At 53.1% G+C, this 19,915-nt stretch overlaps 1 protein-coding gene across 1 annotated transcript in view; it reads right to left on the reverse strand.

Moving 5' to 3' along the window:
- The window catches only part of MYH16 (myosin heavy chain 16), a 66,992-nt gene that overhangs the window by 22,950 nt on the left and 24,127 nt on the right, over positions 1–19,915 (reverse strand). The window contains 15 exon segments of the mRNA XM_082429171.1: positions 789–985; positions 1,353–1,480; positions 2,752–2,869; positions 3,754–3,999; positions 4,290–4,376; positions 5,035–5,091; positions 5,541–5,631; positions 6,982–7,127; positions 7,351–7,437; positions 10,294–10,398; positions 11,421–11,648; positions 13,321–13,494; positions 15,701–15,782; positions 17,127–17,251; positions 17,255–17,263. Of these exon segments, the coding sequence (XP_082285297.1) occupies positions 789–985; positions 1,353–1,480; positions 2,752–2,869; positions 3,754–3,999; positions 4,290–4,376; positions 5,035–5,091; positions 5,541–5,631; positions 6,982–7,127; positions 7,351–7,437; positions 10,294–10,398; positions 11,421–11,648; positions 13,321–13,494; positions 15,701–15,782; positions 17,127–17,251; positions 17,255–17,263 (1,880 nt within the window).

Below are 19,915 nucleotides of genomic sequence, written 5' to 3' on the forward strand. Positions count from 1 at the left end.
AGGTGTAGGCTCAGCGAATAAAGAGCGCCAGATAAAGATTGATGTCAGCTGGAAGGCACTGCGCTTACTGCTGTCACCACAAATTCCAGTGGATGGAAGGCACCAGCGGCAGGCTGGGGTCCCCTCCCTGCCTGGCACCTGGGGCTCACACGCAGGCCTCCCCTGGGTGCCCTGGCCCACGGGCACCCACGCCAGCCTCTTCTTGTGCAAGAGGGCAGCTCTGAGCCACGTTCACGTGTCCACTCTTGTTTTCTCAGGCCTGTCAATCAGAGCGTTTGTGTGTCTAGTTTGAGAAGGAAGAAAGCTCAAAGGACTTGGGGGCATTCGCCACAGAGCTGGGGAACTGGCCGAGGGGGGACCTCTGCCGCGGAGCGTGGCCTGTATCCTCCCAGCATCACTGAGGGGCCTCACCCCAGTCCCGCCAGGCCCGTGGAAGCTTCCTGAGCACTTCAGAGGCAGAGAAGCCCTGCCTGGAGGCAGATCCCGCCCCCCCACCCATCCTGACTTCCCTGCAGGGAGCCTGAGCATTTCTGGGCAGAAGATGTAGGTAAGAGAGCCCTTGAAGAGGGAAGCTGAAGGCAGTGGGGCATGCAGTGCGTGAGCTGGTGAGGGCACGAAGTGGGCTCCCTGTCCTGACACTCGTCTCCCCTTTAAGAGGAGCCCCTGAACTGCCCTCTCCTGGGTGTGGCCCTGGCGTCAGCTGTGGCTGTTGTGCTCAGACCCCCACCTCGCACCCACCCGCCAACCCGCTGGCCTCCCTGGCCCTCCTGGCCCAGGGTGACGCTCACTTGGTCTCCTCCAGCTCCTTGGTCCTCTGGATGGCGTCCGTCTCGTACTTGGTCCTCCAGGTGGTCACCTCGGTGTTGAGTTTGGACACAAGGTGCTGCAGCTCCGACTTGCCTCCCTGCTCCTCCTCCAGCTGCTCCTTCAGCAGGTCCAGGTCGTGCTTGGTGTTGGCGAGACTCACTACGGCCGTGCTGCGGGACTGCGGTGACCAGACCAGCCTGTCAGGGCGCCCCCAGTCTCTGTGGCACCCAGGGCCATCACTTAGATATACATGACATTGGATCAACAGTGCAGCAAGTAAAGGTGGGGCGGGCGGGAAGACACAGGAGTCTACAATCCAAACCACCAGGGTTTAACTTTCCTTGATTTCTTCCAATTACTATCCACAAGGATACGTAATTTCGTTAATTTCATTTAGTCGCACATATAGCGTACTCTGGTTTTGTTGTTAACTCTTTTACTTGCTGTGGAATCAAATATTTTTCATGTTCCGTCTACATCTTCATAACATATGACTTTCTTCAAGGAGGCAGCTCTGTCACCCCCTACCTCACCCCCAAACCAACCTTGGACTCTTCATCCAGCTGCCTCTTGTAATCGTCCACCTGTGATGTCAGGGACGTCTTTATCCTCAGGATCTGATTAAGCTGGCTCTGGGATTCTTCATATTCCCGGCTCAGTTCACTGTTTTCAGCTGGACGAGAAGGGAAGGGAGACGCGTTGGGTGGAGAACTAGCTCCCCCGCCAGATCCTAAGCCTGGCTCCCAAAGTGCCCATCAATATGGTGGCTTGGCCAGCTGAGCTGGAATGGGGAGCACGGCGACCACCACATCAGCTGCCCGAATCAAGTGGGCCCAGGAGGGGAGCAAGTGCCCAAGGGTCGCCACCATCCAGGTGATTTGCATGGGATAAGCGGCTTCAGATAACGAAGCCCCTGGCAGGATATACAGCAAAGAAGTTTGGAGAAAACAGTCGGGCTGAGAGTGTTTACTTTGAAAAATGCATTTGTCACGGTCCCAGAACCTACACTCCTGTCATTTGTGGACTGATTTCCGGAGCCAGAGGCCAGGAGAAGGTGCATGAGCCAGAGGACCAGCAAGGGTTCCCAGTTCTGCCCTGTATCGTTGGTTTTGTGACCGTGGGCAAGTCACTTCACCTCACTGAGTTTCACTCTTCTTATCCATCAAATGGGGATATTGATTTTAAAAAGTATTCAGAATGTGGAAAATAAGGCCAAAGGAGGTTCTCTGGTGTCAAACGAGAGTGTTGTCTAACTGGTGCGCCTCAGGAGTGTTAAGTTCTCGAAGGAAATGCACCTTTGTTTGACTTAACTGTTGACCCCTCTTTAGAGCCCAGACTCTGCGAAGTCAGATGTTAACTTGCATATTGATGAGTTGCAAATTATTTTTGACCTAGAGATGCAGAGAATTTCTTCTGGAAGAAAAAACCCCACATCAAACCTAGAGGTTGCAGTATTATTGCCACATAGGACATGAACCAGTTTTGCATCTAACTCAGCAGAGTTACTGAAACGTTCCTTTCCCGACTGGCTATGTAAATCTCGGCCCCCTCAGGTGCTTTTCAAAAGCAGTTTTACCATTTTTCTGGTTCCCTCATTAGTGACACGTGTTTGCTTTACATTAGTAGGCAGGTCATGTTTTAAAATGTTTGAAAATTGTGTTTTGTCCGTATTACTGCTTCTCCCACTGATCTCACGGGGTGATTGAGAGAACTGATATGAAAATGTTTTGGATAGATAGTGTTCCCTGTTTTACACTGTAAAGATGTTACTTGGAGCACTCAGTGGGTGGAAGAAAATCTTCTCGTCTCGTCACAGGGGATGTGGATTTTCCAAGGTCAAGGAAGCTCTGGGAGGGCACCCAGGTACTCTTCCAGTTTCCTTGAGGATCCCCGCTCCTTTCCATGCGCTGTTCCTTAGGAAGCTGCGGGGAGGGGAGAGCTCACCTTGGAGGCGGGTCCTGATGGCATTGACTTCCGCCTGGTTCCGCTCCAGCTCAGCCACCTTGGCATTGGCCTCTGATAAGTTATCTTCCAGCTTTTGGGCGTGGGCCTCGGCGTTCATCTGCTCAGGGAGAATGAACCCAGTGGGGAAATGGGGAGGCCCAGGCCAGGCCCTCCCTGCTTCCCAGCTGCACTGCCCTAGTGCAGCCTCCCGGGCCACCTGCCTCATCCTTCTAGAACATCCCTGTCTCAGAAACCTCCAGTGGCTCACCATTTTCTATCAACGTAAGCCCAGAGCCTTTGGGTTGGCACACAGCCCCTCACTTCCGGGCCCCTGCCGACCTCACCCAATAGGAAAATGCCGGGAGCCAGTTAATTTGAGGAAAAATACCAGCAATAGAGCAGACGTCTGCAGATAAAACAGGAACTACGAAGATGCCTCGTGCGTGTCTGAAGTTTGGAGACACTAATTGGCTGGGACCTGGACCCGCAAAGTATCATCCCTGCTCACCTGTGGAGCACCTCCCGCCACTTCCCTTGTGTCACAAGAAGACTCTTCCTGTGGCAGGGGCTGGATAAATGCATGTTGAGTGGCTTAATTTCACTTTAATTGTACTTAATTTTCTTTCTTGCCACGTATCACTTTTTCATTGTGGCAATGATTGTTTCTCCTACTAAGTCTCCAACTCCTGGAGGATATAGTCATACTAATGTCATGATGACCCTAATAGCTCACATTTATTGAACTTTTCTTACGTGCCAGGAACTGTCGTAGCCCTAACAACAGCACTATGAGGTGGGGATTATCATTATTCCCCATTTTACAGATGGGGAAACCGAGGCACGGTTAGGTTGTGCACCTTGGCCGAGGTTATACACACAGCCAGTGGGGTCTGTGACGGGTCCATCTTGGTTCCCTTCACAGCATCTAGAATGGGCCTCGGGCCTGTCGGGGGGGCTCAGGGGATATTATTCGTGAAGGCTCTGTGGGGTGTCCCCGCTCACCTTGGACTTCTGTATGGTCTCCACGCTGGCGTTGAGGTCGTCGATCTCGGCCTTCATGACCTGCTTGTCCTTCTCCAGCTTGGACTTGACCCTCTGCAGGTTCTCCACGCGCTCGGTCAGCTCGGCCATGGAGTCTGCGTGCTTCTTGCGCAGCGTGGAGGCCGCTGCCTCGCTCTGCAGGGCCGCCTCCTCCAGCTCCCGCCGCAGCTTCAGCAGCTCGGCCTCCCGCTTGCGGTTCTGCTCGATCTGGGGCGGAGCAAAAGCAGGGCTCGCGGGCTGGCCGGTGCTGGCCTCCCTGGGGCATTCGGTCCAAATCCTACCTGCCTCCACTGAACCGAGGAGCCCCAGAAGAAAGTGGACTGAACCAGCCCCCTCTTGCGTGTTCTTTATCATTGATTGGTTTCTCCTCAAGGGAGCCCCGGGAATTCAGCAAGAACTAACTGGTCTTTATCCCCCTGCTCATCGTCCAGCATTTTTTTTCTCCCTGCAGGCAGGCAGGCAGGAATCGGGGTTCCTGGACACCTCGAGGATGGTACCTGAGCAGACGTGGCTCCCCCAGCCTCTTCCAGCCTGTCACTGAGGTCTTCGAGGTCTCGGGACAGGTCACTGCGTTGTTTCTGCACCTGGGGGGAGATGGGATGACACTGACCTCGGCCGTCCAAGAGCCCCTGTTTCTCTGGTAAGGATTGTGATGACCGCCTGGCGTCTGTGAGGCCAGGGCCCTGCGCCTGGGGAGCTCGGCACTCTGCCCGTCACCCCCCACACTCAGCAGAAGATGCTGTCTGTCCTCTTCCCTGCACTGGGGGGGCCTTAGTGCCCATCCTGCCCCCCAGCCCAGCTGGGCTGAAGCTGGAGTTAGGTGTGTTACGATCCGTCTCCCTAGAGGATCCCTGCCCTCAAGCCTCCCTCCACTCCTGGCTCTTCCTTTCACACCTTTGTACCTGTGCACATAAGTGCTATTTGATTCCCTTTGCCTAGAAGCTCCTCCCCGCCTCAGCCTGTTGAATTCAGTCTTCCAGTCCCCAGGCTAACACTGCCCACTCTCCTTGGACCGCACAACAAAGAGCGTCTGTGCCTCTTGCGTCGTCATTAATGGGCACGTGTAGCACAGTGCCTGGCACACAGTAGGTGCTCAAGAAACAACGAGGCCTTTCCAACCAGAACCCCGTCCTCCTCTCTACTGGTTTCCCAACAGGAGTTTCTGCTCGTGGTTGGATTGTGGCTTCACTGGGTCCTTTGCCTCAGGAAAGGAGGCAGGAAGCGTAGACGCGTCTCACTTACCTTGGCTCTCATTGCCCTCTCAGCCTCCAGCTCTTCCTCCAGCTCCTCGATTCGGGCCTAGCAGGCAAATAAGCAGACAGAGCGGGGCATTTGTCTCTCCTGGGTGAAGTTAGAGACCTACCCACTGGCCTTTTAGAATGAAAATGATGGAAGGCAGCTAAGTGTATGTGGGATGCTGTCACAAGCAGAGGGAAGCGGGGCACAGAGAGTGTGTGCAGTGGCCCTGAGGCAGGAGGGAGGCTGGGGTGTGTGAGACCCCGCAAGGGGCCAGAGGGGCTGGACGGAATGGTGGGGGAACGGTGGGTGACGAGCCAGGGAGGGAGCAGGGGCTATTGTGGAGGGCCCTGTGGCCACTGTGGGGACTCGGGATTTATCCCCGCATGAGGTGGACATGAGTCAGTCTCCGAGGACTCTGTGGCAGCAGCAGATCAGCTGATGTGAGCAAAGGCGCAGGCCAGTGCACTTCAAAAGAGGATCTGGGTCTCCTCCGTCCCGCACAGACAGACCTGGCGTTCCTTTAGTTTCCGCTGCAGCGTGGAATTCAGAGACTGCTCGTCCTCGTATTTAGAGTTGACAGAATTGATTTCCATATCCCTCCTGCAAGAGAAGGTTTGACCTCCTGAGGAAAAGCTCTGAGGCTAGACCAGCAAGCTGGCCCGGGAATGGAGCTGGGGCTGCCGGGGGAGACCTTGACCCTGCTGAGACCCACTCAGCCCTGACCCCTGGCCTTCTCACCCTACAGATGAGTCGCCCTACAGAGCCGCAGGATCTGCTCCACTGGTTTTTCACTCACTCATTCATTCACTTGTGCATTTATTAATTTGCCTTCCATTTATTGAGTCCCTCCTGGTGCCAGACATTGTCTGGGGTTCCAGGGACACATCAGTGAACAAAACGGACAGAAGTCACTGCTCTGGTGCAGCTTACAGTCTAGGGGCTCCAGAATCACACAGATGCTTGGCCTTTTTAGGGAAAACGTTCTTCCAAAAACTTTCTGCAAAAGGCTGTCTCCTCCTGATGTGTGAGTTCCATGTGTCAAGAGCCACGTGTGAGAGCTAAGATGCCAGAGACCAAGCAGATGGGGAGGATGGGCAGGGTCACCCGCACCTTCTGGGTGTGCCTCCCAAGAAATGTGCTGAGATGCAGATTTAGCTGCACACACCCTCTTGGCAGCCTGTGGTGCTTTAGAATTGCCCTAGCAAAATGTACTTCAAAGATGCATTGTCCAGGGGACTTCCCTGGTGGCACAGTGGATGAGACTCTGTGCTTCCAATGCAGGGGGCCCGGTTTGATCCCTGGTGAGGGAACTAGATCCCACATGCATGTCGCAACTAAGAGTTCGCATACCACAACTAAGGAGACCACGTGCCACAACTAAGGAGCCCACCTGTCACAACTAAGACCCGGTGCAACCAAATAAATAAATAAATACTTTTAAAAAAGATGCATTGTCCAAATTCTGCCCCCTAAAAACTTTCCTTACCTGTCTCCTTATCTCCATCCCTTCAGCCTCTTACTCTGTTCCGGTTTATGCTTGGACTATTGCAGTAGTTGTCTTCCTGCTTTCTCCACCCCACATGTCCTCCATGTTATTACCAGGGTGGTATTGCTAACATACCCCCTCAACTCCTTGTGATCTTTGAGAGCCCAATTTGCAGGTTTCTGCAAAGACTCCCTGACCTCTGGGGTGGGTGCATTACTTAGTACCTGTGTCCTTTCCAGCGCCCAACAGGCCCTGTGTGAGGCTGGGAGCTCCCTGAGAACAGGGAAGCACCTGCTCCTCCCTCCCTAATCCTCCGAGCTGAGCACAGTGCCTGGCACAGAGCAGGTGCAGGGGACATGCATTGATACACATGAAGCCCTCAGCAGATTGCCTGGCGCCGGGTGCCATCCAGGAAGTGCTAGATATTGCTAACACTGCTACGGGCAAAATGAAAGACTGCGTACTTTTTCACCGTCTCCTCGAGATCTAGCTTGGACCGCTCCATCTCACTGAGATTGTCAATGGTCATCTTCAAGTCACTCTCAGCTTTCCGGCGAGCTTTTTCCACTTCCGCCTGGATTTTCTTTTCCTGTTCCCAATTATCCTCCAGCTGCGGAGACAAAAAATACAAAAGAAGGTAGGGTGTGTGTGTGGGGGGGCGGGGGTTGTCTGAGGCCAGAATGCAATAAAGAACCAGACTGGGCCTGGTTCCTTAGCTGTGGCATCAGAAGGGGCCTCACTTCCCAGTTCCCCAAAATGTATCTGAGGCCCCTGTGCCCTGGGACAGACCTGACCGTCGAGCTATAGAATCAGACCCAGCGACGGGGCATTACCTCGTGGGTCTGGGTGCTAAGCTTGCTGTTGTTCCTGGTCAGATGGTTCACCTTGTCCTCCTCGGCTTGCAGGTCGTCAAGGGTTTTCTGGAAGGAAAGATACGCATGTGTGTCCTGTGAGGCAGGCGGGAGCAGCTGAACAGATCTGGTTCTCTGCCGTCACTTCCCAGCTGAGTTGATGATGTCAGTGATCAGTTACAGAGCACCTGCTCCTGGGTGGTGGGTGAGGCCACGGCACACTGATCACCTGTCAGCCACAGGTGGGCCCCTAGGGGTCAGTTGGGGGCTCTGGTTCTCCACGGGGCATATAGGAAATCTGGGGGGGTGGTGCTTTTGGTTGTCACAATGATTGGGGGCCTCACTGGTACTTTGTGGGTGCTTCCAGGGACGCTGGACATCTGGCCTTGCTCTGGATAATGGGTGCCGTGAAGAATAATTCTGCAGTTCACACACTTGCTGTCCCATCCAGCCATTCATGTAAGTAAACAACTATTGATACTTTTCTGAACCTAGAACCCAGTACCTCTTCACACAAAACTCAACATTTTTTTCATTTAGTATATGCTGCAATTTTAAAGAATGATCTACCATGAAAACTAAGAGAAGATTGACTTCTTGTTGTTAAAATCTCCCTGAGAATTATTCACTGTTTTGTAAAATTGCATCACTGGTAGCAACCGCACTTGGCTACCTGAGTCACCAACACCCCCTCGGGTGCCCGTCTACAGCCGTCAAAGACGGGCTTGGGCAGGCAGCCCTCCTAGATTTGCCTGAGCTTTTACACTTTGACAGCCCCATTATTTATTATAAATTACTTTCACTCATTTCTCCTTTTTTTTTTAATTTTTTTTTTTTTTAGAATTTTTATTCAAATCTGCAAAGTACAAGCATATTTATTTATTTATTTATTTATTTTTATTTATGGCTGTGTTGGGTCTTCGTTTCTGTGCGAGGGCTTTCTCTATTTGCGGCAAGTGGGAGCCACATCTTCATCGCCGTGCACGGGCCTCTCATTATCGCGGCCTCTCTTGTTGCGGAGCACAGGCTCCAGACGCGCAGGCTCAGTAATTGTGGCTCACGGGCCCAGTTGCTCCGTGGCATGTGGGATCTTCCCAGACCAGGGCTCGAACCCGTGTCCCCTGCATTGGCAGGCAGACTCTCAACCACTTCGCCACCAGGGAAGCCCCTTAATTTTTAAATATATTTATTTTATTTATTTATTTTGGGCCTCATTGGGTGTTCATTGCTGCATATGGGCTTTCTCTAGTTGCAGCTCTTCGTTGCAGTGCTCAGGCTTCTCTTTGCGGTGGCTTCTCGTTGCAGAGCACGGGCTCTAGGCACGTGGGCTTCAGTAATTGTGGCTCGCGGGCTCTAGAGTGCAGGCTTAGTAGTTGTCGCGCATGGGCTTTGTTGTTCCGCGGCATGTGGGATCTTCCCGGACCAGGGTTCGAACCCATGTCCCCTGCATTGGCAGGCAGATTCTTAACCACTGTGCCACCACGGAAGCCCCATTTCTCCTTTTATATGGAGGGCACTCTATTGATTTTTCTGAAGTTATATACTAGTTACATTATTATAATTTTCAATTCAGGATAGTAAGAGGGCGTTCCAAAATACAGCTGATCCTCATTATCCGTGAATTATCTATTTGCCAATTTACCTACTTGCTAAAATTTATTTGTAATCCCCAAATCAATACTCATGGTGCTTTCGTGGTCATTTGTGGACATGCGAAGCAGGGCATGTTCCCAGCTGAGGTCAGATAAATGATGCTCTGTCTCCTTGATTCGGCTCAGACTGCAAACACGTGTCCTTTTCCCAGTCTATGTAGTGCCACGTTTTCTACATGTCAGCGCTCTTTGTTGGTGATTTCACTGCTTACAATGGCACCAAGCACAGTTCTGCAGTGCTGTCTGGCGTTCCTGACGCAAGAAGGCTGTGATGTGCCTTGCAGAGAAAATCTGTGTGTTAGATGAGCTTCATTCATGCCTGAGATACAGGGGGCTGTTGACCGTGAGCTCAATGTCAAGGTATCAACAATATGTACTCAATAAGGTGTTTTTCAACAGAAATACACATAAAACAAGATAATGTATTGATCACCATCATATGTATGATGTATTGATGGGTTGACGAAAACGCTGTGACTAGAGGCTCGCAGGAACATAACCCCGTGTTTCCCCGAGAGCAGAGGTTCAGTATTTGCTAATTCAGTGACTCTGTAGAACATCGCTACCTCGAATAATGAGAACTGAGCGTATTTGCTATAACAGGGGGCTCTGGGTTTGATATGATGGAGAGTCACAGTCTAAGGGGAGGTGTTTCCAGAGGCGACAGAGAAATGTGCTCGGGGGACATACTGTAGATTCATGATGTCAGCAAACACAGGGCTGAGGGTCCACTGTCTGGTGTGGGCTTCAGTTTGCTCCTGTCACCTGTGTCTAGGCTAGGAGGTGCTCCACACCACAGTCAGCACTGGTGGGCGGTCAGAGTTGGCTCCACACTCAGGAGCAACTGGAACAGTCGGGTGGGCTCCCCGTGACCTCAGGAGCTCATGCCTGTCGTTGCCGCAATGAATCAGGGCTCCCTGGTGCTTTAGAGCTCACAGGGCACTTCCATATGCCCACTTCATCCTTGTGACTCTGGGAGCATCCCTCCCAGTGTGCCTGGACCATTCTGACGCATGCCTGCTGTCCCCTTTCACTCTGAAACCTGTCCTGGTTTGGGTGATAAATGATATGTTCACCCCACTTAACAACAAACCTGGAAGGAAGGTAGCAAGTGACTGTGTCCACTTCACTGATGAGGGCATTGTGATTTAGGGAGACTCTGTGACTTCCCCAAGGGCCCCAGCTGAGGGGCGGCAAAGCTGGGATTCGAATGAGGGTCTCCCGTCTCCGAGCTCCATTTGCTCTGCCAAGAGGAGAAGTGGCCGGTGCCTACCTGGTGCAGCTCCTCCAGGGCCCTCTTCTCCTTCTGGAGCTTGGCGACAGAGTCTTCTTGAAGCGAGAGGTCCCCAGTCAGGGTGCGGACCTTGTGATCCAGGGCCTGGAGTTGGGACGGGGGTGGGGGGGAGAGGCTGGACTTCAAGGCTGGGAACACCCTCAGGGGGAGAAGGGGAGGGGGGCATTTGCCCCGAGACAGGGTTCTCAGCTTGGCTACTCCCCTGAGTCACCTGGGAGCCTAAGAGATACCAATGCCCAGGGCACAGCCCAGCCAAGCAAGTCAGAATCTTGGCGGGGAGGGGGCAGAGAGAACACCGTCAGGCCTTGGCTACTCAGAGCCTGGTCCTTGGACGGCAGCCGTGGCTTCGCCAGGGACTGTGTTGGAAACATAGCCCCTGGGCCCCTCAGGACCTGCTGGCCCAGGGCCTGCGTCTTGTCGAGGTCCCCGTGGTTCGAGTGCACATCAAAGCTGCAGACGCCCCGGTTTAGGCAGCGTCCACCTCCCCCTGCTCGGGGGCCCCACCCACTGCGAGATAGGAAGGGGGCCTGGGACCAAGGGCCAGCCAGACGGTACCAGGAGCCAGGGAGCCACTTGGAGGGGCAGCAGCTGCTTGTTTGGGCAGAAATCCAACAGCTAAAGGTGACCCCACCTTACAATACGGTTGCTTCCTCTGGGAAGGGGGAGGGGTGGACATGGTGCTGCAGAAGGGTGTTCTGGGAGGCGCCCCAGGGATGCGGAGGCTGAGTGGGCAGAAGGCCAGGCAGACGCCCAGGAATGCCAGGCACGAGGAGGACCGGCCAGGCCTGGGCGTCCCCACGAGGGGAACAGCCCTCAGCCCCCTGAGTCAGCTGCTCTGTCCAGACAATGGACGTGTGCTCTGTCTGCTTTATCCGACATTGTAGCACTTGCTGCGAGCGGCTACTGAGCCCTCCCTATGCGGCCAGGTTGACTGAGGAACGACGTTTGAAATTGTACTGAATTAAGTTAAAATAGCTGCATGTGGCTGGCGGCTCGGGTCCCGGGCAGCACTGCGGTACGGGCTCTGGGTGTGGCCCCTGCAGGGCAGCGGGCTGGGGGTTCCCTGGCCCTGGGAGGAGCAGGGTCTGGCCCAGGGGCCTCCCCACCTGCTTCTCCTTCTCCGTCTTGGCCAGCGTGGTCTCCAGGCCCTCCAGGTCCCGCTTGAGGTCACTGAGCTCCCCCTTCAGCTTGCGCTTGGTGGCGCTCAGCGAGGCCGACGTGCCCTCCTCCTCCTCCAGCCTCTCCCGCATGTCGGAGATCTGGCTCTCCAGCTCCATCTTGGTCTTCATCATCTGGGTCAGGCGCTCCCCCGCGTCTATCAGGTTCTCTTGCTCCTGGTGGAAGAAAGAGAGTATTGGTCAAAGGCAGGGTCCGGGCACCTGCAGGGGAACATGCTGACGGATAGGCCTCGGGCTGATGGGCCCCCAACAAACGTGTCCTGGGGGCTGGACAGGGGCTGTCTATCTCTGCGCTTCTTGGTGACAAAGCCTCGTCCAGGAGCGTGGCCCCCAGACCAGCAGCAGCAGCGTCACCTGCAAGCCGGTTAGAATGCAAACTCTCAGGCCCCACCTGTGACCTGTTCATCTGAATCTGCTTTTTAACGAGATCCCAGGTGATCAGATGCGCTTAAGGTGTTAGCAGAGTGGTCTAGGAGAAGTGCGGGCCACTCAGGCGGGACGCCTCTGTCCGTTCAGGCTCTGCCATCTCATCCACTGTTCCCATGTGGGCCTATGCTTGCATCCGCCAACGTGGAGGGGCATGTCCACCCAAAGAACTCCCAGCATTGATTTAGCACTTTCGTGTTGACAAACCCTTTCCCGTCCCTGGTTTCTCCTTATAACAACACTGAGAAGCAAGCCAGACAGGTGTTATCTATAAGCTAGGGTTCAGAGATGAGGGAACCGATATGCAGAGGGGGTGGAGTTGTCAAAAGTCACACAGGCAGTAAGTGGCAGAGGAGGGACAACCGGGGTGTCCACTGGGGTCTCCCTGAGATGGGGTCAGCGGTGTGAGACAACAATTGGCCATGGAGTCGGAAGACCAGACCAGCTAGGTGACTTTTGGTTCGTGGCTTAAATTTACTGAAATTCGATTCTCTGCAAAATAAGGGACATGATCATCGTGAGGCATAAAGGGATGGAGCACATGGAGGCACTTCTGTAAATGGAAGATTCTTTTATCCTTGTATTCACGCTCAGCCTCGGCCTCCCCAGACATAAAATGAGGGTCCTAGCCTGAGCAGCTTCTCAGGGGTGTGGAAAGGATGGGAGAAAAGATGTCGGAGACAGCTTGGGGAAAATGGATAGCTAATGCAAGTGCTGACACTCTCTCGGCTGAGGAGACACGGCTGTGACAGAGCAGGAACGACCAAGATGGGACTGGACCCCTCCCGGTCGTGGGTCTTCTACTGACCGGCTTGGGACCTTGATCAAGTCTCTAAAGGTCGGTCAAGTGGAGTTTCCTACCCTGAAGATACACATGAAAATCAGGCGTCTTATGAGGTGGTTGTGAAGCTCAAACCAGAGAAGGAAGGACCCTTGTAAACCAGAAGCGTCACGGCAGTGAAGCCGCTCATCGTACTGGGAGTCAGAGTCAGGCTTCCCGCAGAAACTAGGTCATATGTTCTCCCCTCTGTGTTTGCACTTGACGGGCGAGGAAAAGGAGGCGGAGAAAAGAGGGCAAGTTCCCTGGGTCCCCAGGGAGCCAGGCTCACCCCAGAGGTGCTCCTCCCACCGTCTCGTGGCCCCCATGTCTGGACAATCCCCCAGGCCCAGCATGTACTGTATGTGTGTGTGCCCAGCCTGCTGCTGTGGGCAAACAGGAATTTGATGGAGTCTTTTTGGTAGTTGGGTCCAGGGTGACATGGCAATGAAAGAAAGAGAAGGCTGGGAATTCCCCAACGTCTGGAAGGACACAGCTTCTTGGAAGGCCACTCTCCCTCCTTCTCTGGGTCTGACTCTTGCCAAGGCCCCCAGCTGCTGCCGCTGCCCCCAGGGCCCCACATACTGCCTGCAGCTGGATGGTGAGGTCATTCTTCTCCTGGCTGAGCGTGGCCATCTTCTCCTCCAGATCCTTGAACTTGCTTAGCAGCTCCTGCGTCTTGACCATGGCGTTCCTCAGCTCCTCCTCCTTGGCCTTCATCTCCTCCTCTTGCCAAGCCACATTCAGGAGTGGCTTGACTTGGGTGGTGAACAACACTGCAGAGTGTTAGGGGGATGGGCTTTGCCAGGGGGCTAGGTGGTGGGCTGCTTTGCCTTCAACCAGGAATAGTTGCTCCTCTTCTGCACCCACAGCACGCGTCTGGACCTCTCTGTGCATTTGGCACTTCTCATCCTGCAAGAGTGCCTGGGTCCATTGGGTCCTCTGCCCTGCTAGACCACGAGCCCTGCCCTCTGCCCCTCCCCATCTCCCTCCTGCCCTCGGTGTCTCTACAGCACCAAGCAGAGCAGGCAGGACAGGCCCTCGGGATATTTCCTGATCAATGGATACATTATTCGGGAGCGCAAACACCATGGATTTGGGAGAAGGAATCGCCTCTCTTTGAGGATGACGGATAAACCTGTCATCGCCAGCCTGGTCTGTGGGGATCTGGGATACTGCAGTGCAAAATTTGCATAAAAAGGTGATAGTAAGCATCACTTGCAACTGTTACACTTTTTAAGCAGTGAAAGCCTCCCCCAAGGTGTTGTTTTATTCCATTGATTCAGCCAATCTGACTTAGTCAAATAAGATTAGAGCTCACTTAACACACTAAGAGTAAAGGATTTTAACTTAATTTTATGTTTTTACTCATTGGAACAGGATCTTGCTCTGCGATGTTTACTTGGTGAAGTTTTACTTTCTGGTAAAGAGCAGAGAAGTTTCTAGGCTCTGTCTCGTCATCTGTGGTCACTTATGTCTGGCTTGGAAGGAATCTTTTTTTTTTTTTTTTAATTTATTTATTTATTTATTTTTGGCTGTGTTGGGTCTTCGTTTCCGTGCGAGGGCTTTCTCTAGTTGCAGCAAGCGGGGACCACTCTTCATCACGGTGCGCGGGCCTCTCACTATCGCAGCCTCTCTTGTTGCGGAGCACAGGCTCCAGACGCGCAGGCTCAGTAATTGTGGCTCACGGGCCCAGTTGCTCTGCGGCATGTGGGATCTTCCCAGACCAGGGCTCGAACCCGTGTCCCCTGCATTAGCAGGCAGATTCTCAACGACTGCGCCACCAGGGAAGCCCTGGAAGGAATCTTAAAGGCCATTGGTCTGGGGCTTCCCAAAGGGTAACACATACACTGAGGGGGCAGGTGAGATGGATTCACCCTTTGCACGGAAACCTTTTGATTTTCATTGTTACATAGTTACTTTAAAAATAATTTTGAAAAGTAATAGTTTAACACATGATTTTGAAAAATAATAATTTTTAAAAATGAAAAGAACTCGTGAAATCCACAGTTTTACGCATAACGTTTGCTTAGGATGAGACAGGTAAGGATGCGAAGTTTCCTTTTAAAATAAAAATTTCGAAATAAAAAAGTGAGTTGATGTAAAAGAAAGAAGGTCAGTCATAGAACAGGTGGGGAAAGTGCCATACTGACTAAATTTGAGAAATTTTTGTTTAGATCCCTCCGCCGTCTCAGGCCCTCCTGTGCGTGGGTACCGCTGCGGATGCAGAACTTACCATCCCTCCCTTTCAATTTGTGGTCAGCATGGATTGTTAGAAAGTTCTCCCCTATGGGGAGGGGAGAGAAGCTTCTGCTTGAGCTGTCGGGGGCTCAGGGCCCCCAAGGATGACCTGGAGCCTGTGCCAACCCTCCACGAAGCCGCCCTGAACACCCCGCCCCTCAAGACAGCACTGCCCGCTGGCCCCCTGAATGCGGCAGCCCTGCCCCCCGGTCCAGTGGCGTGCTTCCTTGTAACAGGGACCCCAGGTGGGACGCCATGCCCCAGCGCGACTGGAGCCTCATGTAGTAGGCTGGTTCGTGGCCTCCTGCATTTGTTGAGGGTGGCCTGGTTGCCTGGGTGCCTGCAGCCTCACCTCCTGGCTGACTCACTCACCCTCACTGCTGCCTCAGAACAAACAGCCTGGGAAAGGAGAGGTCGGATCCCATGATTTCCTAAAGTCCAGGACTTCACTGAAGGAGTTGAGATGCTTCAACATGCCCAGGGGTGAGGCACTGCGCACCAAGCCCACTTTTGTGGGGAGGGGGCTCTCTGCATCCTAAGTGGGTTTTATTTTGAGGGATGAGTTGAAAGGTGGGAAGACACACTATCGTTTTTCTCAGGGAGGACTCAGCCCCCGTCTGGAAGGAGGCTACACTTTTCCTCCAAGGTGCCCTCATTTTCAGACTGTCCCTGCAGCATCCCCGGGAGGCCCCTCCGCCCAGGACTGCGGCCCCTCAGTCCTCACCTTGTTGTAGAGCTTCCACCAGCCCCAGAAACGCAGCTCCAGGAACTTGCGTGTGTTCCGCTGGATGACCTTCAAGCCAATTCTGCAAAAAAAAAAAAAAAGGAAGAATCCAGCGTTGCATGGGTTAAAATGAAGGAATGTGTGGAGGGAGTGGGGGGTGCAGGACGGGGGCCTCCCCGATGGAACCAGCTCCTCCTGGACAGCTCAGGGCTGAGCTCATTTCTTCCTGCATTTCCCCTCCTTCTGCTGCCTCACTGGAAATCATCCGTTAGTCTCCAAACCCCATCCAAATCCCATCCGTCTGCGGTCTCTGGAATCAGCCCTCCTTGTGCCTGACTGCTTCCTTCAACTGTCATTTACGGAGGATCTTCTGTGCACTGAGTCCCACCACTCAGCCCCTAACTGGTGTCCCTGCTTTTGGCCGGGGTCACAGGGGGCCTGCTGGTGGATATCAGGACTTCATTACTGTTATTATTACTAATACTATGACCACAAGAGCCAGAGTCAACCACAGGGCAGCCAGGGCAGCCAGAGCTATTTTCTAATTACCATTTCAGGGAGATGGCTGAAAAACACAATTCTGAGGGCAGCGATTTGGGACGAGGATTTCTGGCTTCTAATCCTGACTCTTTCTGCATGAACCTGGCCCAGTACCTTAACCCCTCTGATCTCAGTTTCCACATCTGTAAAATGGGAGTGCTGATCCTACCACATCCCTCTCACAGCATCATCGTATGGATCAAGTAAGGGGAAGGCTGTGAAAGTGACTTGTAGACTGTAAACAGAAGGGTTTATATTAGGTGGTCCCTGTTAGGAGTTGAATTGTGTCCCCTCCCAAAAGATATGCTGAAGTCCTAACCCCCAGAACCTGTGAATGTGATCTTATTTGGAAATAAGAGTCTTTGCAGATGGAATTAACTTGGTTTAAGATGAGGTCATATTGGAGTAGTGGGGGGCCCCTAACCCAAGATGACTGGTGTTCTTATAAAAAGAAGGAAGACCATGTGAAGACAGACACAGAAGAAGACCTTGTGAGGACAGAGGCAGAGATTGGAGAGATGCAGCCACAAGCCAAGGAGTGCCTGGGGCTACCAGGACTGCAAGAGGCAAGAAAGGCTTCTCCCCTCAAGGCTTTGGAGGGAGCTTGCCTGCCAACACCTTAATTTCAGACTCCTGGCCTCCAGAATCATGGGAAAATAAATTTCTGTTGTTTTAAGGCACCTGGTTTGTGGTACTTTGTTAATGGCAGCCCCAGGAAACCAACACAGGCCGCAAAGAGGGTTCTTTGGGACAGCAGAGACATTGGCACCCTCCCTATCTCACTGCCCAGTGTCACTGGTGGAGCTGAGCACCATGTGTGTGGAGGGGTCCCTCGTCGTTCCATGTGGATGGTGTGGCTTCAGTGGGCCTGCCCCACCGGTGCTACCTTCGTTCCAGCATCTTCTTGAACTCGACCCTCATGAGGAAACCCCAGAGCCGACACTGAAGCATCGTCATGATCTTGGCCAGACGCTCGTCCCGCATGTCCTCGAGCTTGGCCAGGACGCCTGCTCAGAAGAAGACCTGGGGGAAAGACACATGGATCTGAGAATAGCCCCTCTGTCACCAAAGCAGCTGCTTAGCGGGGAGTTCAAAATCAAAGAACAAGAAGTTCCGACGGGTCCTTCAGAGTTCAGAGACCCTGGGAAACAGCTGGCCCTGGCCTGGACATCTGCACGGCAGGGCATGCCAGCCTCGGCGTCTATTTCCTCTCGCTCTTGGACACTCCTATGGGCTCTAGTCTTGGCCTTGCAATTACTAGCTGGGTCACCTTGGACATGCCTCCTCACATCTCAGGGCCTCAGTGCCTCATCTGTGAAATGGGGCTGTTGATCCCTCCCTTAGAGGGTTGCTATAAAAATTAAATGAGATAACAGGGGGAAAGTACTTCTGCCAACTGTGAAGCGCTGAGTAAAATGTGGTAGATCGTTTGGATCTTCACTGCTACCTACGGTGACTGCCTGGCAGCAGGGTGCCAACGGGCCTTTCTTTTTACCACTATGCAAAGCAGCCTTGGGACAGTCATGGTCCCACGGGATACGGGAGTGAGAAGAGGGGGTAGTGGTCAGCAGGGGGAGTTGACTTTCTAGAAAGGGGACAGAGTTTTCCCAGTGATGCACAATGTCAGGCATCCGGCTCTGTTCTCTGAGTGGGACTCGTCCCCAGGAAAACAAGAACAGCTTTGTAGTGCATGTTAGAAAGGGCCAGAAGCACCCAACCTCAGGGCAATGCGAATTAAGGTCACAAGATAACCATTCCCCCTCCCCGCAACCTGCAACACTGAAGACTTCTGATAAAACAAGTGTTGGCAAGTATGTGAATCAACGAGGGGGTGGGTGGGGAGTAAGTACAGTTTTGGAAATTGGTTGTCACTCCCTCGGTGTGTATCTCAACCCTGGCTGCGCGTCATCCCCACCTGGAGGGCTTTGGAAAGATGCCGTTGCCTGGGCACAGGTGACTTCAAACAGTTTCTGGGGTGGGGAGCTCAGGCATCAGTGTTCCAACCTCTCTGCCCCCACCCTCAGTCTAGATGATTCTAATGTACAGCCAAGGTTGAAAACTTCGTTCTAGAGAAATTCTTGCATAGGGCCATGTGTGAGGATGTTGATAGCAGCATTATTGGTAACTGAAAAAAGAAGGAGCAATCCAATTTCCAAGGACAGGAGACAGGACAGTTGTGGCATGGCCATCAGAAGTCCTATGATACGGCTGTGACCATGAACGAACGTCACATACCAGCCAACAAGGATGAATCTTAGAAACATGATTAAGTGACAAAAGCATGTCAGATAAGAGTATATCAAGTATGATACTTTCATGAACCTCAAAACCAGGCAAACCTTGGGCCATGTGCATATGTGATAAAACTGTTTTTGAAAAGGCAAGGGTACAGTTAACATTCAGGACAAAGGTTACTCCTGGGGGTGGGGAGGAAGGAGAGGAAAGAGATGTAAAGATGAAGTTCTGGGTTTTTAAGTGGGCTCATGGGTGATCGCTTTATCAGTGTGTTTTATAATGCATCATATTTTTTATAGGCTTCTAATAGGACATGATAGAAACTCCTGGAAGTATAGAAGGAATCAGGAGACCCACACCTGGCCTCAGCCTGCTTTGGATGTGCTAGGGCACCTTGGTTAAGTCACTCTCCTCTGCGGGAACTTGGTCTCCTCTCCTGTCCAGTGGGAGTGCAGGACCCCAAGTCCTTTCAGCGCTGGGAATCTCTGATTCTACACGTGGGGGCGGGGATTAGAGCCCCCAGATGAATATAAAGATGAGGATGCTTGGATACTGACGGGGAAAGGACGGAAAAGGATGCTTCTTCCCTCTGCCCTCTCCCCACCAATCATGGGGTAGAGACATTGGGCTTGATATTTCCAGATTAATTGTGGTTGAGGTTTGGTCTTTGAGGAGCAGTGAGGCAAGCATGTGGCCGGTGGGGAAGGGCCCACATGAGCCAAAGCCAGGGATGGGGACACAGTGTACAGGCGGAGTCCTTCTGTTCTCTGTTCTGCCCCTGCCGCCAGAGCCTGCCTGGCACCGGGGAGCAAAGCAGTCCCCAGCAGCCCCGGGCCTTTACCTGGACCTGAGGTGCCCCATGCAACCCTTGAACAACAGCAAGATCAGTCTGTCTGCCCAGGGGTAGCTGTGTCAGATACAAGTCACGTGACTTCCCTGATCCCATGACGAGGGGCCTGAGGCCTGCTCTGTCCTGTTTAGTTCTATGAAATTGGGCACGTCACCTCTATGCCTTCCCCAGGCTTTCTTAAGTTTCCCACCCATCAAAGGTGGGGTGGGGGAAGGAGCTGGTCTCCAATGTTCTCTCCGGCTCAGGTATTCAGTGATTCTGTGACAAAGCCTGAGAGTTCCCCTAAGTCAATTTATCTCCACACAGCACGTCTCAGCGATACAGGAGGCCAAAGCTAGTGGTTCTGGCAGGTTTGAAGGCAGTATTACAATCCTGCTAACACCAAGGGCTACAAAGCAAGCCGTAGGGAGCTAGGGACTCTTTCTGTTCTGTCCACCTGCGTATGCCTAAGCCTAGAACTGTGCCTGGCACGCAGGAGGCCCTCCGTACGTGTTGGATGTACAGGCAGCTGGGGGCTTCCCTGGGCATTGTGCCACACCAGGCCCGCGGAGAAGCTGGGCCTGCCTGTGCCCCCTGCGAGACCAGGACGG

The sequence above is a fragment of the Balaenoptera physalus genome, assembly GCF_965194825.1.
Source record: "Balaenoptera physalus genome assembly, chromosome: 16".
In the NCBI taxonomy this organism is placed as follows: domain Eukaryota; kingdom Metazoa; phylum Chordata; class Mammalia; order Artiodactyla; family Balaenopteridae; genus Balaenoptera; species Balaenoptera physalus.